General features: G+C 56.3%; 1 protein-coding gene across 4 annotated transcripts in view; it reads left to right on the forward strand.

Annotated features, from left to right (window-relative positions):
* The first annotated feature begins 9,140 nt into the window (after positions 1-9,140).
* PACS2 (phosphofurin acidic cluster sorting protein 2) overlaps positions 9,141-27,576 on the forward strand; it is a 64,278-nt gene continuing 45,842 nt past the window's right edge. For all 4 annotated transcript variants that reach the window (XM_069490862.1, XM_069490857.1, XM_069490868.1 and 1 more), the window contains exon 1: positions 9,141-9,310. In XM_069490862.1, coding sequence (XP_069346963.1) covers positions 9,192-9,310 — 119 coding nt within the window. In that variant the 5' untranslated portion in view covers positions 9,141-9,191. The remainder of the gene's footprint in view (positions 9,311-27,576) is intronic.

Below are 27,576 nucleotides of genomic sequence, written 5' to 3' on the forward strand. Positions count from 1 at the left end.
CTATATATTTCCCTACAGTTACTACTTTACCTGAATCCCACACATTTGGATATGTTGTATTTTCATTTTTTTTAAGCTGCCATAAGTGAGTTGAGCATGTGTTTTTATTTTTATTCAACTCAAAATTTCATTTTGATTTTTTCTTGGACCAAGAGTTATTTGGAAATGTGTTGTTTCATTTCCAAACAGCTGGCGGTTCTCGACTATCTGTTTTTTTTTTTTTTTTTGAGACAGAGTCTTGCTTTGTTGCCCTGGCTAGAGTGAGTGCCGTGGTGTCAGCCTAGCTCACAGCAACCTCAAACTCCTGGGCTTAAGCGATCCTACTGCCTCAGCCTCCCGAGTAGCTGGGACTACAGGCATGCGCCACCATGCCCGGCTAATTTTTTCTATATATATTTTAGTTGTCCATATAATTTCTTTCTATTTTTAGTAGAGACGGGGTCTCGTTCTTACTCAGGCTGGTCTCGAACTCCTGACCTTGAGCGATCCACCCGCCTCGGCCTCCCAGAGTGCTAGGATTACAGGCGTGAGCCACCGCGCCCGGCCGACTATCTGTGATTGATCTCTACACAAGATGCTCTCTGTGTACACGATGACATTTAATCCTCATGACAACATTAGGTCACAGCCACTGTTGTCCCCATTTTATAGAGGACCCCCCTGAGAGTTTGAGGGGTGATAGCCCCAAGTCACACAGTCAGTAGGTGACAAAGTCTGAGTCTGTGTGGACGTTGAATCCCTGCTCTCCCTGACACGCTGGAGGGGCTCCCTGACGAGAGTGGCCCCTGGGCTGCCCTGGGGGTGCAGGGCAGTGGGGCACGTCCCAGGCCGCAGCCCTGAGACCCTCCCTGATGGCACTGCACGGTTGCCAGCCTAAGGAGCAGGCTGGGGAGGACAGCGCCTACGAGGGCCAGAGGTTCTGAGTGCGGATCCACCGGGCAGAGGCTGGAAGGTGGGGTCTGCTGGAACTAAAAAGCCTGTGCTCAGAGTGGACCACAGGGCAGGGTGCTACGGTCTGAATTTGTGTGTCCCCTCCAAATTCATATGTTGAAGTCCTCACCCCCAAGGTGATGGTGTCATGTCAGGATGGAGCCTTTGGAAGCTGACAAGGCCTTGAGGGCCGATCCCTCCTGACTGGGATGAGCGCCCCCCCCCCCACCGGTGTGAGGACTAGAAGGCGCCATCCAGGAACCAGGGAGCAGCCCTCACCAGGGCCTCGGTCCTGGACTTCCAGCTTCCAGACGGGAGGAATAAATTCTGGTGTTCTCAAGCCACTGGGTCTGTGGTAGTGTGTTACTGCAGTGCGGACAGACAGATGGGCGCGAGGCCCCGCAGGGCTGTGAAGTACAAAGAATGGCACCAGCTTACAGTGAGAACGTAGGGAAGCTGCCCCCGGGGACGCCCAGCAGCCAGCACACAGGAGCAGCTCAGGGAACACTTGGGACCGACAAGCCCAGAGGGTCAGGCGGGGGTGGCACCGGCTGCCCCTGAACACCCACAGTGGGCCCAGCACGAGAGGCTCTCCGTGTAGGTGACCCTCCTTGCTTCTCAGCCAGCCCTGCCAGGCAGGACACCCACCTGCAGCTCACAGAAGAGGGGACCAGGGAGGTCAAACCGCAGACAGGGAGGGGCCTGGAGTTTTCTCCAGACCAGACCCCGACAATCACAACAGCAGGTGGGGCCCAGGCTGAGGGTTGGGCACAAATGGTCCTTCCTTCCCAGGGGCCCGGAGAGCTGCAAAGCACCGTGGGTGTCACTTTGAAACGAGAGAACAGCTTTAGTCTGAGCGGACTGTGCTGCTGAAACTCGAACCAGGAAGGATTTTCTTTTCCCAGACCTGACCAGCAGGACTGCAGTTTGGTGGAAGAGCCCAGGCACCTGCAAACTGCCCACTCCCGGTGGCTTGCACATTGGTCATGGTTTTTACTTTCTATGTTGTATGGTGCTTTGACATCTCGGGATGGGACATCTCGGAAGGGACTGCGCCTCCCAGGGTTAGCCAGTTCCTGGAGAGCACAGGCCACGTGCACAGCCACCTGGGTCCGCAGCAGCCACCTGGGTCCACAGCAGCCACCTGGGTCCACACCTCCGAGCCTCCCTTGGCAGGCTCCTGCCCCTGCCCCAAACCATACCAGGGCAGGTGCCAGACAGCGAGATACCACCCCCAAGCCCAGAACCCACTGGGACGACCAGGTCCTGAGCCCGCTGGGCTTGCCCGCCCTGCCGCGCCTGGACAACCGCCATGAGGGGCCTCGCCTGCCCTGCCCCTCACTCCCTCTGTCCCCATGGCCCTGGGGCTGCCCCGTGTGACCCTGGAGGGCACGGCCTGCCCTCCTCCTGGAACTGTGAGTAATGAACTCTCCTGTCAACGGCAGCTGTCCCTGCGCCTGTCATGCCACCACACCTGGTTAAAGCCAACCCCAGTGCACTCTGAAGTGCCTCCCCCCAGCAGCAGCCACCCCCACCTTCCCACCTGCTGCCTGGCCTTGGGCGAGCTCCTCAGTTTCTCCAAGTTTCTATTTCTTTGTTCGAGTAACAAGGACAGAGGCACCTCCACTCTAGCGTGGGGAACACTTGAGGAAGTGTCTGAGGGACAGGGTGCTCAGAATGCAAGTCCCTGGTCCTGTGTGTCCCTGATGGGGTGAGGCTTGGTGAGTTCGAGTCTACCTTCCACCACTGCGGCCAGGGGCTGGAGTCTCCACATCCCGCCTCCTGGGTGGACATCACCATGTGACCTCTGTCAGTCACAAGTCCCCTCCCAGACAAGGGGCAGGAGGATTCCTCTAGGCAGTAGGTTGGCTGGTCCTATGTCACCTGCCTTGACAACATCTCCCAGGTCCTGCTGCTGTCACCTGCCCTGCCCTGGACAGGGAGGAGGAGGCTTGAATGCTTTCTCCAGCCCCGTCCAGGCCTACACACCACAGTCTGCTGTGAAGTGCCTGAACTCGGGGCATCTGGAATGTCCTGAGACACAGGGGCACCACATTTGGGGCACAGCTGTGTGGCCATGGCTGCTGCCTTTTGGGGAAGGAGCCTTCCTCTAGTTCCATCGGCTCAGCGTTGCTCACTGGGCGCAGGAGTGCAGCTGGGGACGCAGCCAGGTGGGTAAGGGAGCAGCAACCTTGGCAGTTTGCACTGCAGCAGGCCGGGGCACACCATCCTCTGCGGATACAAAAAAAAGGGATAAAAGAGAAGAAGAAAGAGAAAAACAGCAGACCCAGTTGATACATATCTGATTCTTCTATAACCCTTTAATGACATGACTTGGCAAATGGAGGAAGGGCCCTAGTGGCCCTGGGGCTGCACCGAGGAAACCCCCCATCAGCTTGTCACGCACAGGGGCCAGGACACCCAGGTGAGGCACCTGTTCCTCTGCGATGGTGTCCTGGGGAGCAGACCCTGAGGTTAAGGACCCAGGTCTTTCGGACATCCTTGCGGAACACACAGCAACAGGTGTCTCCAAGCCTTGGCTGACCCCGTGACTGCAGTACACACCCATACAGGGAGGAAGGGGCCTGGTCTGGAAGGGCCTGGGGCGGGCACCTCAGGGTACCAGGTTGACCCCGGCTCTGCTTGCTTTGGAGGGGGGCGAGGTTCCTTCCTGTGTCTAGGCTCTGGGGTTCCTTCCAGGACCCCCCCCCCACTTGCCTTCTGTCCTGCAGTCTACCAGGCCCACCCTCGCCCCCTCGGGCTTGGGAGCAGGGAGTGTCTTGCCACACCTGGAATAGACTGAGGTGGGCAGACGGGCGGTTCCCACCTTGGGCTTTTGCATCTGTTGGCCCCTCTGCCCGGTGCAGCCTTTCCCTGGGAATTCACTTCCGAAGAGGAAAGCACAGCCAGGAACTGCGGGTCACTGCACTTCAGCAAGAAGACCCCAACCCCAGAGCTTTATTACAGAAAATTTTCAAACACACAACAAACCTGAAAGACTCTGACCGAGAAGCCCTTCTGCGCCAGGGCTTCCACAGTGACACCTCACTCCTTTCCTTTTTCCTTTTTTTTCCTTAAAGCCTTGCTGCACTGCCTGGGCTGGAGTGCAGTGGTGTCATCACAGCTCACAGCAACCTCAAACGCCTGGGCTCCAGCATCCTCCTGCCCCGGCCTCTGCAGTAGCTGGGACTACAGGCATGCGCCACCATGCCCGGCTAATTTTTTCTATATATTTTTAGTTGTCTGGCTAATTTCTTTCTATTTTTAGTAGAGACGGGGTCTCGCTCTTGCTCAGGCTGGTCTCGAACTCCTGACCTTGAGCGATCCTCCTGCCTCAGCCTCCTAGAGTGCCAGGATTACAGGTGTGAGCTCAGGTATTTTGTTATAGCAGCCTGACTGAACTAAGACATGGCCTGACTTTATTTCTTTGATTTAAGAAATAATGCTGCTTTCAGATTACCAAAACCATTTTGGTTATTGTGTAACATTAGAAAAATAAAGAAAAACCTAAGGAAAACCAGAAGTCATCCCCGCACAAAGAGCACTGGGGTTAGACGCCGGCTCACACGCGCTGCAGTGCCTGGCGCTCCGCCTTTCGGGAACCATCTGTGAGTGTCCGTGCCCGATGTCTGTTTCAGGGCCTTGGCATTTTCCTTTCTTTTCTGATATTTAAGTTATGTCCTGGCCTACTGTGACAATATTTCCATTGTGGGAAACACAGAGAAGAATTAAAATGTAAACACAAAGGGCGTCCTTGTTCCCCGACACCCACGGTCGGGGGCGCTGCCTGCCGGGCCTTCTGTGCATTATTCCCGAGTCCCGGCCATGCTGCGAGTTCAGCTCCACATCCCGGTCTTCCTCGCGGTGACACACCCTGAGCACGCTCCCACGTCGTCACAGCTGCGTGAGCATCACTTTGGATGAGCCACGGCTGACTTTGTCATTTCCCCATCATCCGATGTTTTTTCTCTGAGCTTTGCTATTTGAAATATCACACACACCTGTACCCCGTGTCCCTGCTGACATTTCTCGTCTCACCTGCAGGACACCGCAGGACACGCATGAGCCCAGGCAAATCTCCCCAGACTGCTGCCAGGCCATCCCAAGGCTGCCCCAGGTCCCATCCCCCAGGAGCCAGGCGAAGGAGCCTCACCTGCACCGAGAGTGACCGGGAGGGGCCAGCCGTGGGGAAGACACAGATCCAAGGCTGTTGCCATGACCTTGGGTCCATATCAGGTCTGCATTAGTCAGTATTAGGGAAACCGGTGGAATGTTCATCTTGTTGTAACTTAGATTCCCCATCTCCGTGGCAATGGACAAACGGTTTCACTCTGTGCAAATCTCCTGTGGCTACTCTAACCATCTCCGCTGGGATTCATTAACGGTCTTACAGATGTCTATAATTTCCTTTGATATTGAGGATGTTACGCTAGTGGAACAGCATTCTTACCAAGATCGACCCCAGTTTGTTGCAGGGGTGGGGTTCTCTTTGGTCATTTGGCTTTTTCAGGCCTGGCTGAAGCCCCTGCCAGCAGCCTGCTCATCCCGACGGGGTCTGATGGTGGAACCGTGTATTATTTTCCCTACATGATTAATACGTGTCCATTATGGAGAAATACAAAATAAAGATAAGCAAAAAGGAAAAGCTAAATCAACTGAATTCCCACCACATGGAGACAATTTCTTAACACGCTGGATTAATTCGTATCCTGTATTTTTCCCGTACTTGAAAATAGGTCTTTTACATGTGTAATCACTTACATGTAAATACGTATTTTACATGTACATGCATTTACACATATGTTTTGTTTAACCAAATAGGACATTATCCATTTGACTTTTAGCTATTTTTAACCTACTATTCCTGACAGCTGGGGAAGCTTCTGCAGGTTCCATCCCAGCTGACCTGGCCCCGTCCTGCTCCAGCAACTTGGAGTTGACTCCAGGCCTCACTCTAAGCAGGCGAGCTGGTGTCAGTGTGCTCGCAGGGGCCGCCCGCAGGTGTTGCCGCAGGGCTCAGTGACCCTGGTGGTCTCAGAGCCCGTGGTGCGCCCTCCCACTGGCTTCCCCAAAGTGTGTCCAGGAGGAAGGACCTGCTGAACCCTCTTTGGGAAAAGTTTTCACCTCTGCCTCCGAGACAGCGGCTCAGCGCCATGGGTCGCGTCCCTCACGGGAGTGGATGTGAGAGAGGCTACACCTGGGGTTTCTGCTGTTGCGTGCCGTGCCACACGGGTGAAGGAGCGGCAGGGCTGTGGGCTGGAGCTGCCAAGCTGATGGAGCTGGTCTGACTGGGCTGACCCCTGCCCGGCCTTGCAGGAGCCCTGGCCACTCACCCGACAGGCCGCAGCTGCCCCCAAAGCAGCACAGAGGCGCACGCAGCCCTCGCCGATGAGGGTGCTGGGAAGCCCGGCACCAGCAAGCCCTCTCCTGCTTCCTACGTGCCAGGGGCCTGCTGTGCTCCTGTGCTGAGGGGCACGCAGTGGTCCCCAGCCCGGGAGACCCCCGCCCTGGCACACAGAGGGGGCTTCTTTTGGGCGGGGCCGCACCCTCATTCAGCATCACTCCCCACTCCTGGAATGTATCAGCACCATGTTAACGCAGGCTGGATGGACGAATGAGCTTCCAAGGAGGCCACAGTCCAGAGTCCCCAGCTAGAAATGTCCAAGCCCTAACCTGCAGGTGGAGGGAACCCCAGCGACACCCACCAGTGGGACCACGGGGAGGGGCTTGCGAGCCTGGATCGCGTCCCGTCGCTGGGGCTTTCATCTCTTTAACAACGCAGAAGTCCCATCTGCCCATCTGGAACCAGGAGCCTTTAATTCATTTAAAAAAAGAAAAAAACAAACCGGCCTGTGCGGTGGCTCACGCCTGCAATCCTAGCACTCTGGGAGGCTGAGGTGGGAGAATCGCTTGAGCTCAGGAGTTCGAGACCAGCCTGAGCAAGAGTGAGACCCTGTCTCTACTAAAAATACCAGAGAAATTAGCTGAGTGTCATGGTGCATACCTGTAGTGCCAGCTACTTGGAGGCTGAGCCAGGAGGATCACTTGAGCCCAGGAGTTTGAGGTTGCAGTGAGCTCTGATCACCCCACTGCACTTTAGCCTGAGCAACAGAGTAAGACTGTCTCAAAAAAAAAAAAAAAAAAAGAAAGAAAGAAAAAAAAGAAAGGAGCGAGCGAGCTCACCAGCTCTGTGGGCAGGCAGCATATTGTATGTCTTCATCAGTGGGATTCAGGGTGTCCTCCTGGGACCCCAGGGCTCTGAAGGTCCCGGTCCTTGGGCCTCCTCCCCAGCTACCCCAGCTGTCTAGAGAGCTTTGTCTTCAACTAAGCTTCTGCTTTAAAGAAAAAATCATCAGAAAGAGAAAATGTGCTCCAAACATTAGGGTTGGGGGGGGTCACACCATGCCAGGCTCATGGGGAGGGGTGTCTCCCAGGCTTCGGGGGGCTCATCCTGGGACCCACCGCCCACAAGAGGATGAACACAGCATCATTTTCAAACGGGGGTGACAGTGCAAGCAACAGGTTCTGGCTGAAAACATACCTCTGATTACCAAAGCAACATCTGTCCACTTGGAAAATACACGAGACCGCAATCCCATCACCACCAACACTCTGGTGTCCACATGATCCCACCTTTAAGAACAAACACAGAGTCAGGCACGGTGCACACAGTGGTTCTGACTCCATGCCTCTCTGCCTAGAAGTATTTAAGTACACGTACCGTGGTGGCTACTTGGGGTGACCCTGGGCCAGACTGTGTGGGTCCATTCCCTGACTCCTCACCTCAGTAGCTGCACGATCTCACGTGCCTCAGTTTCTTCCTCTGTAAACTGGGATGGAAAAGAGCCATCCTATGCACTAAGGGCTCCCAACAGTGCCTGGTACAGGGGCGGGGCACAGCGCAACAGTGGCGGCTGGTGTCAAGCCCCAGTGTGCACGGCTTAGTCACCCTGCATCTCCTCACTCCACCCTCAGCCGCACTCCCTGCCCGGGTAGATGCTGGCACACACAGACACAATGTGTCAGGCGGCCCATTCATCTGATGCCACCGCACCCTCTGTCCTGTCCCGCGCACCGCAGGCCAAACGCTGGGGTGAATGGAGCCCTGTCTTCCGCCCTCCCATCAAAGGCAGCCTGTGCTCAGAGCCCACTGTCACCCCCTCTCTGGGCAGTCACCCCTCCCCCATCTCATAGGTAGGAGACCCGCAAGCTCTGCCCCCAGAACAGCGGTGTAAGACAATCCCCGTCAGCTGGCGGGGACGGAGAGACCACCCCAAAGAAGCCGGCAACATGTGGGAAACACAGATTCCCTTGTTCTCGCCAAAGGGGGACCCTGGCTTTAAGCAGCCGCAGCTGTTTGCAGCTCCCGCTCGGGAGTCGCGGCTGGAGGCCGGTCCTGGCGGGGGAGGGAGCGGCCTGGGGCCTTCCCGGCGACAGGGCGGCCCGGCCGGGCGGGAGGGTCGGCTCCAGGTCCGCTCGCTCGGGCTGGGCTCGCTTCAGGGAGACACGCGTGGACACGGCGGGGGCGGCAGGGAAAGGCTCCGGCAGCGCCCTGCGTGCGCGGACGCAACAGGGGCCGGAAAGGCCTCCCCGAGTGCGGCCACCGGGACCCGCGGGTCTGGCCAGAACCGCCCAGAGGCGGGAGGGCCCGTCCCGGGGCCGCTCTCCGTCGCCCCGAGGAGTGGCCACCGCGCTCGGGGCTCGGGCGAGACCAGGCCCCACGGGGCTCGCGGGCGGGGCGCCCGGGCTGCTCCGCGTCCCCAGGCCTGCGACCTCCGAGGGCCGCGCGGCCACGAGGCGGGGCCGGGGTCAGGACGGCGCGCGGGGGCGGGTCCCCGAGGCCCCCGGCTGCTCCCGGGGGGCGGGGCGGGGCGCGCCGGGCGGGGCCTGTGCGCAGGCGCGGGTGCGCGCTCCCGGGCGGCGGGCGGGGGCGCCCCGGGGCGCGGGGACCTCACTTCCGGCGCGCGCCCCGCCCCGCAGGCGGCGATTGGCCTGGGCCGGCGAGCGCGCTCCCTGGCGGCCAATCGGTGGCCCCGGGGCGAGGGGGGCGGGCGCGCGGCGCGGCGGGCGGGGCGGCCGGAGGGGCGGGGCGGAGCGGCCGCAGCTCGTCGCCGCCCGCGGGCCTGTCCGACGCGCGGCCCGGCCCGTCCCGCAGCTGCCCGGCAGCCATGTGACCGCGCCGCCGCCCTCCGCCCGGCCCGCCCCGCGCGTCCGCGGCCCGCCGCAGCCCCAGGCCCCGAGGGAGCGGCGGGGCCGGCGCCATGGCCGAGCGGGGCCGCCTCGGCCTCCCCGGCGCGCCCGGCGCGCTCAACACGCCGGTGCCCATGAACCTGTTCGCCACCTGGGAGGTGGACGGCTCCAGCCCCAGCTGCGTGCCCAGGTACGGCCGCGCCCGCCGCGCTTTGTCCGCCGCACCTGCCGGGCGGCCGGGCCTCCGCGGGCCTGCGGCCGCCGTCTCGCCGACCCCGCCGCCCGCGCCCCGCGGCCCAGCCCCGCCGCCGCCCGCGAGCCTGGCCTGCGGGCGCCGGGCCCCGCCGGGAGGGCTGCGCGGGGCTTTCGGGGACGCGGTGCGGCTCGGGCCGGGCCGTGCCCCGGGGCGCTCCCGTGCGCTCTCGCCTGTACACCTGTGCACCTGCCTCCTGCCGCAGCGCCGGCCGAGCGCACCCAGGCTGTTTCCTCCGCTCCGGGTACCACAGGTTTCCTGTCGCGTCGAGCAGCGCTGTCAAACCCGCGCCCGGGAGTGGCCCTCGGGGCACAGTGCCCGGGTTCAGGCAGACTTAGGCCGCGACTGCAGAGTGTATTCGTCCCGTCTGAAGCGGCCGGAGCTGCCCTGGTCACCTAGAGACGTCTCCTAAGTCAGCTCTGCTCTTTGGGACCTGCTGTTAGTCTTGCCGTTGCAAGCGCTCGCCGCTCTCCGTTTGTCGGGGGCCCCGTCACCTGTGGCAAGGTTTACGCGCCGGTGAGAGGTGTGGGCAGCCGACTCTCCTTCGACTTGCACCTTCCCCGTTTATGCCGCTCAGCTTGAAACTTTCGTGATTTCTTCTCGACTTGATTCCTGCTCGGGGAGCTCCCAGGCTGAGGAGGGAGAGGCAGTCTCTCCCAGGGTTCTGGCCCTGGAATAGACGCCAGGCCGAGGGGTGGCTGCAGGTGAGGGTGAGAGCTCTCCTTGGGGAGATGTGAGGGCAGGTGGCCCTTGCGACAGGGACCTGGGCAGGGCGTCCAGGCGCAGGGAGTGGGGTGCTAGGCCGCTGAGGGGACCCCACGGGGGGCGGAGGGCTCCCTGCTGTTGAGCTGTTTCCCTGCAAGTCCGCTTCAGGTGGGCCCTTATACTCTGCTGAGGCCCTTTCAACAGGTATTTCTGAGTGAGGTGTTGGGGGTGCAGAGGGCGCTGGGCAGCGGGTCTCGCCCTCTGGAGCACAGCGCTGTGCACAGTGGAAAGGAAGGACGGGCAACAGAATGAATCCCACACCTGGCGGGGCCTTCCGGAGGACTCGGTGTCCACGTGGAACTCGAGGGTCAGGATTAGCCCAAGGTCTGGGGCCAGGGACTCCCGACTCGCCTATTTGCATCTCTTCTGGGAAGTCTCTGGGGCCCAGCTTAGGAGTGTCTCCCCAGGCCTGGCCCCCTTTCCTTTCCTGGTCTTGGCGCTTGCCCCCGTATCAGGCCTCACACCCAGGGGTCGTGCTGGACCCCCCAGCCCCTCCTGACTGCGCTCCTGGCTCCTCACTGCCATCACGCCCAGCCCAGACCCTGTGCTGGCTGTCGGCTGTCTCCCAGCCCGTGCTTGCCCGCAGCACCCCGCAGTCAGCATGGAGCGTAGCCTGCCCTTGCTGCAGCTCCTCAGAAGCCTCCCGGGGCCTCCTGGCGCTCCCCAAATGAGCCCAGAAGTCTTTGACCTGAGGGAGGTGGGGAAGTGTGACAGGAGGAGCTAGGGGCCTTCTCAGCCCTGCTGTGGAGCTGGGCTCTGTTCTAGAAGGGTCTGGAAAGCCCACTCTTGTGTCTGTGTGGAGACGGCTTGGGGGGAGGGTGTGGGGGCAGGGCAGCACTAGGTGCTGAGGGTTCTGGGGCTCTGGCCCGGACGGGGTGTGGGAGCAAGGGTGAGGCAGGAGGACAGCAGGTGTGGAGCCGACGGCCGCGGGGCCGGGGAGCAGCTGTCAGAGTGGGCAGGTGCAGAGTCTGTTGTGGACTGCTGCCCCGTACCTGTCCTCTCCAGCCTTGCTGTATGCCTGTGCCACCCGTGCACGCACCCTGTGACTTAGGTTTGCTCATTTGGGGACTCTAACTAAAAGGTTCCATTCCCCCTGTGATCTTTCCTACTTCTTGCTTTTGCCCAGTCTTTAAGTTTCTGAGCCGCCTCTGTGCTGATGGCTGTGGACGTGTTTGCCGCTACGCGGTGTCCCTGGTGCATCCCTGCTTCTGTAAGAGGCCTTGGCTTGTTTCCAGTTTCTGGCTGGTTACGAACGTGCTGCTGTAGACGTTCCGTACCTGTCCTCGCGCGTGCCTCTCCCTGCGGACGGGCAGGGCGTGTCCTAGGCACGTGCCCCGGGAGCAGGATCGAGAGGTGCGGGGTGTGCGCACGGCGTACTACTGGGCAGCTTCCCAGAGTGGTTGTGCCAACTCCAGCCCCCACCAGCGGGGATGTTAGTCCCCATTACTGCACGTTTTTGCCAACACTTGTCTGACTTTTAGTTTTTGCCAACGCAGTGGGTGTGAAATGGTATTATGGTTTTAATTTGAATTTCTCCGATTACTAATTTAGGCCATTTGTACTTCCTCATCAGTGAAATTTCTGTTCGTTTCTTTTGCCAACTTTTCCTTTTTTTTGTGCTTGAGTCTCAGCAGTTTCTTTAAGGCCGGGGATCCTCTTTTGGCTAAATGTGTTGCGAATGCCCTCTTGCAGGGACGAGCGTCCTGTGCTCTCTGATGGACTCTCTGTGAGTCCGCAGTCTTCTGATGCACTCACAGTGTCGGCCTGGTGCGCTCTCTCCATCGACCGTGGGCTCTGGCATTGCTCTTGTTTCGGTTCTGCTTCCTTCCTGGGAGGTGCTGGGAGAGGTCTCTGTCTCCGGCAGCTCTGTGCCGGCACTCTGGGCTATGAGGTGAGGGAGACCCAGTGTCCTGGTTTTCCTTGCGGCGCCTTGGGCCCCCACGGTCCCCAGCGGCACTTCTCGGTGGGCTACTGCGGGGGTTCCTCGGGCAGTGTCCACATGGCAGGGGGTCTGCACCTGTCCTCTGTGCGGTCTGTCTGTGCCTCGCTGCCGGGATTCCCAGAGCTTCCTCCCGGGTGCCCCGCCGTGGAGCAGGCCCCCTGCACACTCTTCAGCAGGGACTTGGCCATTTGGGGCCTTTGTACCTCTCACTTGATTTATTTTTCCTGTTGAGGGTTATTAATTCATTTTTACATTCCGAGAGGCCTTTTCACGTGCTTATCACTCATTTGCATATTCATTTCCACAAACCCTGGTCCTTGGCTCACCTGAGGTCCCTGGGTACCTCCCTGGTCAGACCCGTGGTTGCCCCCTCCCCACCGCGGTCCGAGTCGTCTGTTCTGGAACGTGCAGCCTAGAGCGTGTGCGACCGTCTGTGCGTCGCATTGTCGATAGTTCTTTCCTTGACTGTTGCATGATATTCCCTTACAAGAACAGACCACGCCTTGTTTAAACTGCTCCTGCTGACAGACGTCTGGGTTCTTCCCAGTTTGGGGTTAGTGTGTTTGCAGCTGCTTTGACCTTTCCTGTACAGGGCTTTCATGGACACGTGTTTTCACTGCTCTTTGGTAAGAACTGGCCACAGGGGAGGTGTGTGTTCACCTGTGTAAGAAACTGCCAAGTTCTGCAGCAGTGGCTCCGTCCTCCTCTCCCACCAGCTGTTCTGGGTGGCGTTCTGTATTACCTGGGTTTTTTGTTCTGTTTTTTTCCATTTTAGCCTTGCTAACGGTCGTGTGATGGTTTTTCCTTAGGGTTTTAATCTGTGTTTACCTGGGATGTTGAGCACTTTCTCATGCGCTTATTGGCTATTCCTTTATTTTCATGAAGCATTGGTCAAGTCTAGTTTTTTAATTAGGTACTTTTTCTTGTGGAGTTGTGGGAGTTTTATTTATTTATTTATATTCTTGAGGTAAAGTCTAACTCCGTTGCCCTGGGCTAGAGTGCAGTGGCGTCATCACAGCTCATAGCAGCCTCCAACTCCTGGGCTCAAGTGATCCTCCTGCCTCAGCCTCCTGAGTAGCTGGGACTCCAGGCGCATGCCACCATACCTGGCCAATATTTAAAAATTTTTGGTAGAGGTGAGATCTTGCTGTGTTACTCAGGCTGGTGTCGAACTCCTGGCTTCAGGGGATCCTTCCGCCTCGGCCCCCCGAAGCGCTGAGACTACAGGCATGAGCCGAAGCACCCGGCCAAGTTGTGGGAGTTTTCTATGCAGTTTAGGTGGATGTCTTTTGTCAGATACACGGATTATAAACATTTCCTCCCAGTCTGTGGTTTGCCTTTTCATTTCTCGATGGTGTTTTTTGATGAGAAATTTTTAATTTTGATGAAATCCACTTTATTTACTTTTTGGTTAGTTGTTTTGGTATCCTATCTAAGAAATCTCAAGCTCATGAAGGTATTTTTCTGCTTTTTTCTAGAAACTTTATGGTCTTAACTTTTATATTTAGGTCTGTTATTCATCTTGAATTAACTTGAATATGGTGTGAGATGGGGTCGAAATGCCTTTACAACTTCTAGAATTATCTTTTTAAGTTCCACAGAAACCGTGTTTGGTTTATAATTGGAAGTTTTTTCACTCTACGGAGCAGGTAGGAGAGAATTGACATTTTGTGTGATACTGAGTGTTCTGTTCCTTGAACTGTGCTCTGTCTCTATTTACTTAGGTCTTTAACGTATCTTGAGAGTTGTATAGATTCTGCATGCTGTATTTTTTGTTAGATTTATTCCTAGATGTTTGTATTTTAGATGTCATAGTAAAAGTCATCTTTTCATTATGTTAGTTGCTGCGGTATAGAAATTCAGTTGATTTTTGAAGCCAGTAATTTTACTATTTTTTAACCTAACAGCTTATTTATAGATTTTTTTTTTTGCGTTTTCTAAGTGTATATTTTCATCTTTCGCAAATGACAGATTTGTCTCTTTCTAATCTAATCTTCATGCCTTTTTTTTCTTGCCTTGCCGACCGTCACACTGCAAGGTTGTGTGGATACCCTTGTTTTGTTCTGACCTTAAGGAAAATTTTCAGTGTTTCACCGTCACGTATGATGTGTGCTGTAACTTTTTGTAGATACTTTATGAAGGCAAAAAATCCCATCCTATTCATGGCTTGCTAAGACTTGTTTAAGAAGTTGTTATTAGTGGGTGTTGAACATAACGGGAAGCTTTTATTAAAAGCATTATGTGATTGTCCTTCCATTGCTAGTGTGGTAATTTACATAAATTGATTTGCGAACATTAACCATCTATTCTTGGAACAGTACCAGCTTGGTCCTCTTACATGGCCCTTTCTGTGCGTTGGTGGGTTTGGGTTATCAGTACCGTCCTTAGGGCTTTCGCGTTGGTGTCTTGGGCCCGCGATCTTCCTCCCTTCCATGCCCTGGTCGGACTGCGGTGCCAGGATGCCCCGATCGGGTGCGTCAGCCGCGGTTCCTCCTTTGCTGGGCGTGGCGTGGCGTGGCGTGGCGTGGCTCGTGTGACATGGGAATTGTTTGTTCCTCAGATGTTTGGCAGAATTCTCTTGTAAAATAACCTGACCTCGGAATTTCTTTGTGGAAAGTTCAATTTCTGTAATGGTTGGAGGACGCTCCCCCTCCTTTCAGTTAGTTTCGGAAAATTATATTTTTCTGAAAATTTGTCCATTTCATCCAGATCTTCAAGTTTATTGGCATAAAGTTTTTTATAATATTCTTTCATTTAAAAAAAATCCGAGATCGGTAGTGCTGTCCCCTTTTGATTGCTCACAGTGACCATTTGTGTGTGTGGACAGGCGCTGTCGCCAACTGTCTCCCCCAAGCGGGCATCGGGTTTTAAAAATTGATACCTAATATTTTACATATTTGTGGGGTACATGTGATCTAAAATATTACGTATCAATTTTAAAAAAGGTTGGACGTACAGAATGTGTAAACAAGTCGGTATTGGGGTATCCTTCACCTCCACCTCACTCACTTGTTGGTAACATTTCAACTTCTCTCTTCCAGCTACTGAGAAATCTACGATACACTGTTGCTAACTATAGTTGCCCTACTCCGCTATCAAACATGAGAACTACACCTTCTACCTACCTGTGCGTCTGTACCCTGACTTACCTCTCCTCAAGCCCCACCTGCCCACACCCTCCTGGGCCCAGGTCTCTGTCATTCTGCTCTCCACCTCCAAAGGTCCCGCAGTTTTTAAAAACGAATATTCGTTCTTTATTTTCTTCCATTTGCACTCCTTGGGTTTATTTTGCTGTTCTTTTTCTAATTTCTTAAGATAAAGACATAGCTCCTTATTTTTCCTTTCTTTCCTTTCGTGCAAGCATCAATAGCTACAGAGTTTCTTCTGAGTAGTGCTTTACCCACATTTCACAAGCTTTTATATGTAGTATCATTCAGTTATAATATTTTTAAATTTTTATTGTTGCTTCTTTAAACTTATATAATACTTTTAAGTTTCTTAATATATAAACATTTTTTTCTAGTTATTTTTTCATTGTCAATTATTTTCTTCTCTTTTTTCCCATTATTCATTTCCAATTTTATTATGTGGTCAGAGAAGACGTCAAGTGTGACACCAAGTCCTTAACATTTTTTGCACCTTGTTTCATGGCACTTTATGAGGTTAGTCTTTGTAAACGTTCTGTTTGTACTTAAAAGGAATATGTGTTTGGCAGTTGGTGGTGTTCCCTATCTGTCCCTTAGCTCAAGGCTGGTTTATTGTGATCTTCAAATCCTTTTTCTTTTTTGTCTACTTGAGAAGTATGGTAGAATCTTCTAATCTGGGGGTAGATTTGTCTGTTTCTCTTGTGGTTTTGTCAGTTTCTGCTTTATACATTTTGGGGCTATGTTATTAGGTACCTACATGTTTGAATTGTAACAACTTACTTACTGTGTGGCTATTTTTCTACGCAGTAGTGCTTTTTGTCTTAGTATTGACTTTGATGACAGTATAGCTATGTGAGTGTTCTTTTGGATAGTATTTGCCTGTTATATATTTTTCTACCTTTTTTCCTTTAAATGTTTGTATATCCTTACATATTAGATGTGTCTGTTTTTTTGGCACGTATCTCAATTTTGTTTTCATTCCATCTGACAGTCTTTGTTTTTTAAGTGCAATATCCATTCCATTTATAGTTGTCTTTGTCTAAATTGCTGATGTTTGGATTTATGCATGCTATTTTTGTGCTTTTTATTATCGTATATGTCTTCCGTTTTTTTTGTTTTTTGTTTTCTTTGTTTTTTTTTTTTTTTTAGAGACAAGGTCTCTCTCTGTCTCCCAGGCTGGAGTGCAGTGGCATCATCACAGCTCACTGCAGCCTCCAACTCCTGGGCTCAGGCATCCTCCTGCCTCAGCCTCCCCGGTAGCTGGGACTACAGGCTCGTGTCACCCATGCCTGGCTAATTTTTTCCTTATTTCGTTTTTCCCCTTGATAAGTGGTGAAATTTATCACTACTTTTATTTCTTTCTTTCTTTCTTTTTTTTTTTTTTTTTTGAGACAGAGTCTCACTTTGTTGCCCGGGCTAGAGTGAGTGCCATGGCGTCAGCCTAGCTCACAGCAACCTCAAACTACTGGGCTCAAGCGATCCTACTGCCTCAGCCTCCCGAGTAGCTGGGACTATAGGCACGCGCCACCATGCCCGGCTAATTTTTTCTATATATATTTTTAGTTGTCCATATAATTTGTTTCTATTTTTAGTAGAGACAGGGTCTCGCTCTTGCTCAGGCTGGCCTCGAACTCCTGACCTTGAGCGATCCACCCGCCTCGGCCTCCCAGAGTGCTAGGATTACAGCCGTGAGCCACCGCGCCTGGCCACTACTTTTATTTCTTTAGTGGTCACCCTGTACCTTTTAATGTGCACACTGGCTGTCATGTTTTAGAGTTAATTGTGTTTTAGTTTCCTCCTGAGCCACGTGGGCCTTTAAAAGCCTTTTATTCTACTCCAATCCTTTCATATTTGTGTGCTTTGTTATTATGTATTTTAATCGTTATCTTTTTAAGCCTACAAGATATTATTGTTATTACTCTATACTCTTACCATTTGATTAGCTTTAAAACTCACCACTTTTTTTGTTCTTCTCGCATCTCAGAACTAAGAATCGTTTTCCTCCTCCTGTGGGAAAGACATCCTCAGGGTTCCCTGCGGTGGGGATCTCTGCTCGCTGGCCGAGGCTGTGTGTTTCAGAGTGTTTCGTATGCCCTTGTTCTTGGAAGGTGTGTGCTGGTCGTGGCCCCATGGTGGCATGTTCCTCGCTCCGCACGTCGAAGGCATAACTCAGCTGGCTTTGGCTTCCAGTGTTGCAATTGAGAAGTCAGCGGCCAGCGGCCGTGGCACATTTGAAGGAGGTCTGGGTGGCCTTGTGGTCGACTGTGTGCTGGCGTGTTGGGTGCAGGTTCCATTGTGATTGGCCGAGTTGGGGGTTCATGCACTCTGACTTTGGGATGGATGATTTTCCTTAGTGCTGGAACGTTCTCAGCTGCTCTCTCTGCAGGTGTTGCCTCTGCCTCATTCTCTCCTCTCACCTCTGGGACATGCTGCTCCTCCCCAGGACACTCTTGTCTGGAGGGTGGTGTCAGCAGGGGGCAGCGGCTGGGCAGGCCTCGCACAGCCCCGGAGCAGCAGCCTGTGCTCAGCCCTCCCTTCGCTTCTGTCCACGGCCAGCTGCCTCCCCCCCGCCTGTAGCATTGCCGCGGCTGGCTGTGGTTCCAGCGGTGGGGACCGTGTCCTGCCTGGTACGGCCAGAGCCTGCATGAGTAGCTACTTGGCGGACATTCCTGTAATTGAACCGAGATGCCAAGCTTAGGAATGTGGGTTTCATTCTGAGTTATGGGGAAGTCACTGGACTATTCCGAGGGTGTGTGTTTGGGAGAGCGGTGCAGGTTGGGTGGCAGGCTGCGCTGATGAGAGTTCGCTGGAGGAGGAGATGAGGGGGGTGGGGGTGGAGTCTCGGGTGGTTTGCTGTGGTCTGAGGTGGACGGCTGCACCGAGGAGCTGACCTGGGCAGCCCGTGGCCTAGGGCGGGGCCGAGGGGCAGGGCGGTGGCGCCCGCAGGCCTGGGTGGGGTTTGCAGGAGGGCCTGGTCTACTGCCACGGCCAGCACAGCGCACGTCCCCTCTGCCCCCGTCTGCTCGCAGGACCAGGCGCTCACTCTGCCTTGCCCGTGGTCGCTGCCGGCACTCTGCAACCTCATACCTAGCGGTTCTCAGTGCTGTGAACCCCTTTATTTTCCTGGATTGGCTTTTGTGCAGAGGACTGTGCAGGGTATGGTGCCCCTGGGCACGGGGAGGCCCTGGTGTCAGCCCGACGTCCCTTCTCCCTTCCCGGGCATCGGAGCCCGTTCCCTCCTTCCCTCTGTGGGGGGTGAGCCCGGTGCCCCAGGAGGGTGTGACGGAGCAGGTGCCCGTGGGTGCAGCTGGCAGGAGGCGAGACTGTTCCAGAGAGTGGGTCTGCAGTCCATCTTGACGACCGGGGTCTCGGACCCCGGGCTGGGTGTGTGGAGGCAGCAGGGCAGTGTCAGCTCAGGGGGGTCTTGGGCCCTTTGGGAGCCCGAGTGTCACGTCGTGTGGCCAGAGTGGCCCTCGCAGAGGTGGGGGTGCTCGGGTGCACGTGGGATGGTGGTGGCAGGAGGGGGTCTGTGCCCCTGCGCTGTGGTTCCACCCAGGCCCTGATCTGGGTGTGACGCCTCCCCGGCCCAGGGGGTTGGGTCCGGCTTGCTGGTCAAGCATTCCCGACGCTGCCCCCCTGCTGCTCTGTCTCGTGGGAACCGGCTCTCTCTGTGGCCGTCCTGCTGGCACTCAGGAGAGATGGGGCCACGTGGCCTTTCCACGGTGAGTGTGTATGAGCTCCTGGTCGGCTTCGGTGGATTGCTTGACAGTGGCACTGGGAGAGGCCCTAAAAATAGCGTGTGAACAAATTTAGCAGCTGAGCTCCCCTCTGCGCGGGAGGTGGGTTGGAGCTGATGTGTGCTTGACCAGAGGCCGACTTTGCAAAGGGCTGTAAGAACGGGGAGGGTGTCACTGCCTTGAGAAGCTGAATTTCTAGCAACAGTGCTCGAGCTCGTCCGTGTCACCCCGGGACTCCAGCTGCAGAGGAAGGCAGTGCCCTGTGTCTGTGCCCTGCAGACGGGGCGCAGGCGCTCTGGGAATCCCGGGCAGCAGGGCTCCTGTGCCCGGCTGCTGCTGTCGTGCCCAGGGTGGTCAGGCCGTGGCCTGGGTCTCCTGCATGGTTGGGGCCAGGATGGATCCCCTGGGGTGGCGGGGCCCCTAAACAGAGGGGTCTGGGACCACGAGGAGCGGAAACAGGTTGTGGGCGTCGCTTGAGGAGAGTGGGTCTGCCCTTCCCGCTGCAGGTGCTCACGGGCCTGGGGCCAGCGGCCACTTCTCCCATCCCCACGGCCCCAACCTGCCTTTGCTCTGCACCCCTTGGCCACAGACGGCACCTGGCTGCTGCTGAGACCCTGCAGCCCAGCTCTGAGGGCCCGTCGTCAGGGTGGCAGGGGTCAGGTGGCGGTGGTGGGGGCCAGGACAGGCAGCTTGTGGGAGGGGTTGGGGTGGCCTGCAGTGGGTTCTGCCCCCCGGCGGCAGGCTCTCTCCTGGCTTGCACGGCCATCGTGGAGGCAGATGGGTTATGAGGAGCCCCCGCTCGGGGGGACAGGGTGGGCTGGGCTGGGAGCACTTTCTGGGGTCGGGGGCTTTAGCCCCGTGCACCCCTCCTCCCACAACCTCCCGACTTCCATCCTTGGGCAAGCTCGGCGGGACGCATGAGGACTTGTGCTCAGACGGCCTCACCGGGCTCAGGCCGGGTCCGGCTCCGCCGCTCCAGTCTCCGCGTCTGGATTCCGCCCGTCCCGCGGCAGCTGTCGCGGAGCAGCTGGGCGTGTGCCCGAGTCGGCAGCCCCAGGAGCCCTCGAGGTGGCCGCGCGGTGGGTCCACCCTTCACCGGACGTCCTGCATCGTGCGTGGGCACCGCCTGGTCCGTGTGGGGTCAACCCGCGCTGTCCCCCACTCAGCCGGGCATGGCCTGCGGGGTCAGCCTCAGGTGCTCATCCCCTCTCAGACCTGCTTCTCACGTGAGCCGTGAGAGGGGCCTGAGGGCTGCTCGGTGTCCCCCCAGCTGCTTTGCTCCCCGCCCTTTGCAGGGCCCACGTCTGCGTCAGGACAGTGGTGACCAGGGACCCGTTGACGGCTGGGGACACCACCGGCATCTCTTGTTTAACCTGAGCCTCGTAACTGCAGCTGCCCTCGCAGGAGGCATCCGCGATATTTTCCTCTTACTGCGTCACCCCCAGCCAGGACTTCCCTAGTTTTAGATGCAGAAGGATTGGATGACGTTTCCCATCACCTTTGCATTCCTGGGCTCAGGGGCACGGGTGGTCCACGCTGGGCCTCGTGACAGCGCCTGTGAGTTCTGGACACGGACGGGGCGGGGGCTTCCCCGCCCACCGGTGGTGTCACAGCTGTGCCTGGGCGGCGGCACAGCGTGGCTCCCGAGTCGCCCCTGAGCATGCCGTGGGAAGCCGCCTCGCTGGAGGCCGACGCCCGGCTGCCAGGCCAGCCCCTCACGGCCCTGTGCTGCCTTGGTGGGCGTCGGACCCGTTTCTGTGTCTTCATGTGACGCTGAGGGGGCGGCTGGGCGCAGGCCCTGCTGGGGCCTCCTGGAGGTGCTCCCAGCGGGACAGTGGGGTGGGCGGCCCTTCCACGTCCTCGGGCGGCCCTGTGGCGTGCAATGAGTCCCCTCCGCACGGCTGGCGGCTCCCTGTCCCCACCCGCCTCGGGCCTGGGGTGCCCCTGGCAGAAGGGGCCGGGAGTCCTGGCTGTGGAGACCTGCCCTGGTCCGGGTGTGTGACCTGTGCCCTCTGGTGACTTGTGCCCTCTGGTGACCTGTGCCCTCTGGCCCGCGCCTGCCGTCAGGCTCCAGCCTGGGCTTCGGGCCTCCTGTTGTGACGGCCGAGCTGCTCTGGGTTGCAACGTAACTTAAAGATTGTCACCCTTTAGGAAGTTCAGTAGAGAGTGACGCAGACGGCATCACACCCGCGTCAGCTCTCTCCTCTCCTCCGCCCGCAGCTCTGGCAGGAAGTGGAGCTGAGCATGGTGTGTGTTGCCAGGCAGGAGGTGAACTCCGTGGGCGGCGTTTGCTTTGGGACGAGCAGCTGTGGAGGGGGAGCCGCAGGGCAGGCCTGGGGGCCAGCGGGCCAGAGGCGCGTCTCCCAGGGCAGAGCTGGCGGCTGGGCGGGGGGCCACACTCTGGATGCCTGGCGCTGCCCAGCACAGAGCCAGCCCTGGGACGCAAGGAGGACGGAGGGCAGGCTTCGCAGAGGGGGGCCGGGTGGGCCCAGAGGCCGGCAGTGGTGGCAGCCTAGGGTGGCAGGAGAGGGGTGTGTCCGGGCTGAGCCAGTGCCAGCTACAGGCTGCCCCCTCGGGGCCTGGCGGGTGGCTGGGAGGCTGTGCTCACGGCCCAGGGCCCTGGGGGTTGCAGGGGTGGGCCGGGAGCCGGGGTGGGGTCATTGCTCCTGTGGGCAGCTCCTCCACCAGCCGCTTGCTTCCCACGCCCTCGGCGAGTCGCGACCGGAGGATGGAGGCTCAGGTTTGCTCTCGCTGCCGCTGTCCGGCTTAATCGTGCTGGTGGCAGGGGTCCGGCCGAGAGCACGTCGGGGTCTGTGCGGGGGCGGAGTGGGCGCCCGTCATGCCTCAGCCCTGCTTCCCTGCGCATCGCCAGGGAGGGTGTGGGGGGGCGGGGGGGTGGTCTCAGACGTGCCCTGTGGATTTCAGAGCACCGCGTGGCCCTGGCAGATCGTGGAAGGTCTCCACGTTTCTTTAACTGGTAACGTGACAGCCAGAGGTTGTGACCTCCAGCTCTGGCGGCTCCCAGCCAGGGGGTGGGACCCTCGACAGCCCAGCCCCCTGCGGTTTGGCTGGGGTCACCCATGGTCTTGGTCATACTGGCAGAAAACCCCCTCGACCTTCAGGTGGCCCCGGTGCTGGGAGTGAGCCCGAGGGTCGCTCTCTGGGAGAGTTCCCCGCGCTGACAGCGGGTGGCTCTTGGTCCAGGCGAGGGGGGTGTCCCTGCAGGGGGTGTGAGGAAGGGAGAGCGAGCGGGGGCTGCCTCGCGTGCGTCCAGCGGGGCGGCTGGCGTTCCCAGGCGCTGGCTGTCCTTTGACTGAGGGAGAGGAGGCTGCAGAGACGCTGTCCTCACCCGTGTTCCCTCTTCCGCGTTTTGCCTCCCGGGGAGCACGTCCCCTCAGCAATGACCTGGTGGGAAACACCCACCACCCGCCTGCCTTCCCAGGCTCAGGGCGGCCCTCAGGAGAGGACGGCCGCATGGCCGATCGGACGCGCTGACGTTCCCGCTGCTGGGGAGCTGTGTGACCGCCACCACCGCACAGAGGCCTGAGGTGGGGCACTTGGCACGTGACCGCAGGGACAGCTGCCACCGCCAGCCGGAGAACGTGGGGCACAGTGCTCTCTGGACACTGGTAGCAGTTCTGCTCTGGGGTCAGTGTCACCTGAAAGCCGGAATGTTCTGCAAGCATGCTGTGCCTTTAGTAGGAGCCCTGAGCTGCTGTCACCAGGGTAGCAGGCCTGGGGGCTCCCTGTGTATGGGGGTGGTCTTCCCTCTGCTTCCGTGTCCCGAGGGGTGCTAGCGGTGTGACAGCACCTTCCTGTTGAAATGAACGCTCGGGGCCCAGTGGCAGCAGTGTGACCGGAACCTCCAGCCAAGCCGATACCTGCTTGATTAGACGCATTTAAACAGTTCTAGTGAATTTCCTCTCTGGTGTCTTTCCAGTTACCGTTGCGAGTAAGGAGTAACGATGAGTCTTTTTTTCAGTGAGAGACATATCCCAGCAGCCCCGTTTTGCGTGTCATTGGCCCGGAGAGAGGGCCGTCGGGATCCAGAGTCCGCGGCTGGGGGGCGTAGCCGCAGGGAAAATGCAAGCGTTCCCGGGCGTGAGCTGCGCTTCTCCGCCTTGCTGTGGAGCTGACATAGTCGGGCAGCGCTGGGGACTGTGCTGAGATGGATTCCGGGGCAGACCCTGCTGGAGGCCGGCCCGGTGCCCCCTGCCCCGCGAGCTTCTGGGCCTGTCACGAGGCCCCGGGCTTGGCTGGGTCAGTCCCTGGCGCTGTGTCTGCAGAGCCGGTGGCTAAGGAGCAACTGTGCGTGCAGGAGCAACCACGCCAGCATTTGCTGTTTTGGGACTGTTTGATATAAGCCATTCTCACTGGAGGTGAGTGGTACCTCATTGTGGTTTTGATTTGCATTTCCCTGATCATTAGAGATGTTGAGCATTTTTTCATATGTTTCTTGGCCATTAGTCTGTCTTCTTTTGAAAAGTTTCTGTTCATGTCCTTTGCCTACTTTTTAATGGGGTTGATTTTTTCTTACTGATTTTTCCAGAGTTCTATATAGATTCTAATTATCAGCCTTTATCGGATGTATAGCATGCACATATTTTCTCACTTTCTGTAGATTGTCTATTTGCTGTAGTGGTAGTTTCCTTGGTTGTGCAGAAGCGTTTAATTAGATCAGGTCCCATTTATTTTTGTTGTTGCTGTGATTGCTTTTGGGGTCTTACGCATAAATTCTTTGTCTAGGCTGATGCCTGTAAGAGTTTTTCCAACATTTTCTTCTAGAATTCTTACGGTTTCATTCTAGGTTTCTTAGGTTTAAGTCTGTTATCCACCGTGAGTTAACAGTGAGAGGTACAGATCCTGTTCCAGTCTTCTACATGTGGCTATTGTTTTCCCAGAACCATTTACTGAATATTGATTCTTTTCCCCAGTGTATGTTCTTGTTTGCTTTGTCAAAAATCAGATAGCTATATGTGGGTGGTTTTATATCTGGGTTCTCAGTCCTGTTCCATTAATCTATGTCTGTGTTCTTGTGCCAATACTGTGCTGTTTTGGTTACTATGGCCTTGTAGTATAACTTGAAGTCTGGTAAATCGATGCCTCCCGGATTGTTCTTTTTGCTTAAGATTGCTTTGGCTATACGGGGTCTCCCCTGGTTCCATACAAAATGTAGAATTATTTTTCTAGATTTATGAAAAGTGATGGTATTTTAGTAGGGATTGCATTGAACCTGTAGGTCACTTTGGGTGGTAAAAACAATGTTGATTCTGCCGATCCATAAACATGTTATGGTTTTCCATCTGTTTATGTCCTCTGCTATTTCCTTGCTTAGTATTTCTCAGTTCTCCCTGTAGAGGTCCTTAACCTCCTTAGATAAATGTATTCCTAGGTATTTTGTTTTCTTTGTTGGTATTGTGAAAGGTATTACGTCTTTGATTTGGTTCTCAGTTTGACTGTTATTGGTGTAAATGAATGCTACTGATTTGTGTACAGTAATTTTGTCACCTGAGACTTTGCTGAACTTGTTTATCAATTCCAGGTCTTGTTTATCTCCAAGTCTCTTGAGAATCTTTGGGGTTTTCTAGATATAAATTATATTGCCAGCAAAGAGTGATAGTTTGATCTCTTCAGCCCACAGTTGGATGCCCTTAATTTCCTTCTCTTGTCTGATTGCTCTGACTAGAACTTCCAGCACTATGTTGAATAGAAGAGGTGATAGAGGGCAACCTTGTCTGGTTCCAGTTCTAAGGGGAAATGCTTTTAATTTGTACCCGTTCAGTATGATGTTGGCTGTGGGCTTGGCATATATGGCTTTTATCATTTTAAGGTAAGTCCCATATATGCCTATTTTGTTAATTGTTCTTATCAAAAAAGGGTGCTGAATTTTGTCAAATGCTTTTTTTGCATCTATTGAGAGGATCATGTGGTCTTTGTTTTTATTTTTATTTATGTGGTGAATTACGTTATAGATTTGCATATGTTGAACCATTCCTGCATGTCTGCAGGGATGAAGCCCACTTGGTCTTGCTGGATTATTTGTTACGATGAGTAGCTGAATTTAATTTGCTAGGAATTTATTTTACTTGAAAGTTTGCTGGTTCTTTGCTCTCCTCTTGTCTCTTGCCTCCCAGTTCTCCCTCCTGAGGGTAGTTTTCTTTTTCCTGGAGCATATCCTTCAGTAGCTCTTTCAGTCAAGGTTGTGAGTGGAAACTTTGTCTTTGAATACCTGCAGATGACGTTTTGTCTCTCTAACACTTGGGGATTGAAGAGTTCTAAGTTGACAATTTGTTTCCTCAGTATTTTGATGATTCTGTTTTATTGTCTTCTGGCCTTTGTTGTGGTTTTCAGAAGTTTGCAGTAAGTCTGCTCCTCGTTCCTTTGTGGGTAACGTGTGTTCTGTATAGCTGCCTTTTTTTTTCTTTTTGAGACCTGGTCTCACTCTGTTGCCAAGGCTGGAGTGCAGTGGTGTGATCACAACTCACTGCAGCCCCCAACTCCTGGGCTCAAGCAGTCCTCCTGCCTCAGCCTCCCAAATAGCTAGGACTCCAGGTGTGTGCCACCACACCTGGATAATTTTTTGCGGAGACAAGGTCTTGCTATGTTGCCCAGGTTGGTCTTGAACTCTTGGCCTCAAGCAGTCCTCCTGCCTCAGCCTCCCAAAGTGCTGGTATTATAGGCGTGAGCACTGTGTCCAACTGAGTTTTTCTTTTAATTTGGAGTGTATGGGTGTGAATTCATTGTCAATGTTATTATTTTTTATCCTTCTTGGGACTTTGTGTTTGCTTAATAAGAGCATTTCCGTCTTTCTTCATAGAAGAATTCTCAGCCAGCATCTGGTCAGACGTTGCATTTTCCTTTACTGGGTAGAAACTGCCCAGGCACCCCCTTCTATTTCCGGGCCGCTTCTGAGGAGCCTGCGCCCTGCAGCGAGCTCAGGCCAGGGCGTCTCGCTGCGAGGCTGGGTGTGCCTTCGTGCTCCTGCTTCTGAATCCACGAGGAACCTGCCCTTCGAGCTCCCATTTTGAGCTATTTATGTGCAGTTGTCCTCCGCCTTGTGAGCTGTTACCCCCACAAAGGGTGACAGTGTTACTGATTGGTCACCAGACCCTCAGCATGGTGCATGGGTGGGTTTCCCAGCTGTCCTTGTGTCTTCGAGGCCCTCTGGGCTCCGTGGATTCAAGTGAGGAGCAGGAGGACCAGGCGGGCCAGACTTGCCCGGTGCGCTCGGCCGCTGTGCTCAGGGCCTGTGCACTGGCCCCTCCTGAGCTGGGCCACACAGTGGGGGTCGTGGGAGCCTCCCGAGTAGAAGCTTGGGGATTCTGTTGGCTGAGGACCTTGCCTGTGCTGATCCTATTCGAGGCCTGTGGCCGCTGGGGCACGGGGAGTGAGGATGGGGACGGGCCTGGGGTGAGCCGCAGTTCCGCTTCTTCCCAAGCGTGAGCTCCGTTCTCGGGCGACTGGGCGGCTTCTTGCCACTTGGCACAAACGTGGCTAGTGGTGCTGGTAGGACTCAAGGTCCACAGCCCAGGCTCCGGCTTTGGGCCTCTGCCCTCCTCCTCTCCTGGGTGGTCCTCAGTCCTGGGGCCCAGGAGGTGGGTTCTGAGGTCTGAGTCCCCTGCTGGACAGTGATTGCATCCCCCCGTCCCTCCTGTTGTAAACGCCCTCCTGTGACCCGCCCCCCCATAGGTGAGTGGTCTGATTCCTAAAATAAGTTTTGTGGGGATACCTGGAGCGGTCTGTCCTCTCTGTCATCCTCTGTCTCCTGCCCGGGCTCCGCTCCTGTGGGCAGCGTTGCAGTTTCTTCTCTCTGTGGACCACGTGCCCTGAGGGTGGCTACAGACCGAGACGCGTCTGGGGGGACCTATGGGGCAGGGGACGAGCCCCGACAGAGCCAGGGGAAGATCCGTACCCAGGAGCCTGGGGTGCAGGGTCAGGGGTGGAGGGAGCCAGGCCCAAGGAGGCTGGGCAACCCCGACAGTTGCTTGCGGGCCAGGGACGGGACCTCTCGGCGCCCCGCGGGCTCGGCAGAGGCCAGGGCCCAGGCAGGAGGCAGGAGGGCAGGCCGAGGGCCCGGGCTGCACCGACCCTGCAGCACCTGCTATCGGGACACCAGGCCCCCGGCGAAGGCCCCTTTCTCCCTGGTTTCTGTCCCTGTCCCTGTGCCTGCTCCACTTTCTGAGAGAGCTGTTCGATTTCACCCTGCTGTCCCTGGACTGGGCTCTCCATGTCTGCCGCCAGCTTTTGGTTCTTGCTCTCGTCTGCACCAGAACATTCCTCTCCCAGAGCCTCCTGTCCTGTGCACGTGTCTCCGAGCCGACCCCCTCTCTTCCCATCCCTCCCGCTGGACGTGCGCACAGCGTCCGGCGCCGAGGGTGAGGAGCGCGGCGTGGGGTCGTCTGGGGCCTGCAGAGCCAGCCCAGCTTCCCAGTCACGCGGCTGCCGGCTCGCTGGGCCCGTCCTGTGGTCCCTGTCCCACGCGCAGCCAGCACCCTCCTGACCCCCGGGCCGACCCCAGGCCCTCGGCTCCGCGTCACCCTCCCCAGTCGCATCCCAGCTGCCCGTGTAGAGTGACCTCCTGCTGTTCGCAGGGCACCAGTGGGTGGCAGGTAC

This window comes from Eulemur rufifrons, chromosome 2, assembly GCF_041146395.1.
Source record: "Eulemur rufifrons isolate Redbay chromosome 2, OSU_ERuf_1, whole genome shotgun sequence".
NCBI classification, from domain to species: Eukaryota; Metazoa; Chordata; class Mammalia; order Primates; family Lemuridae; genus Eulemur; species Eulemur rufifrons.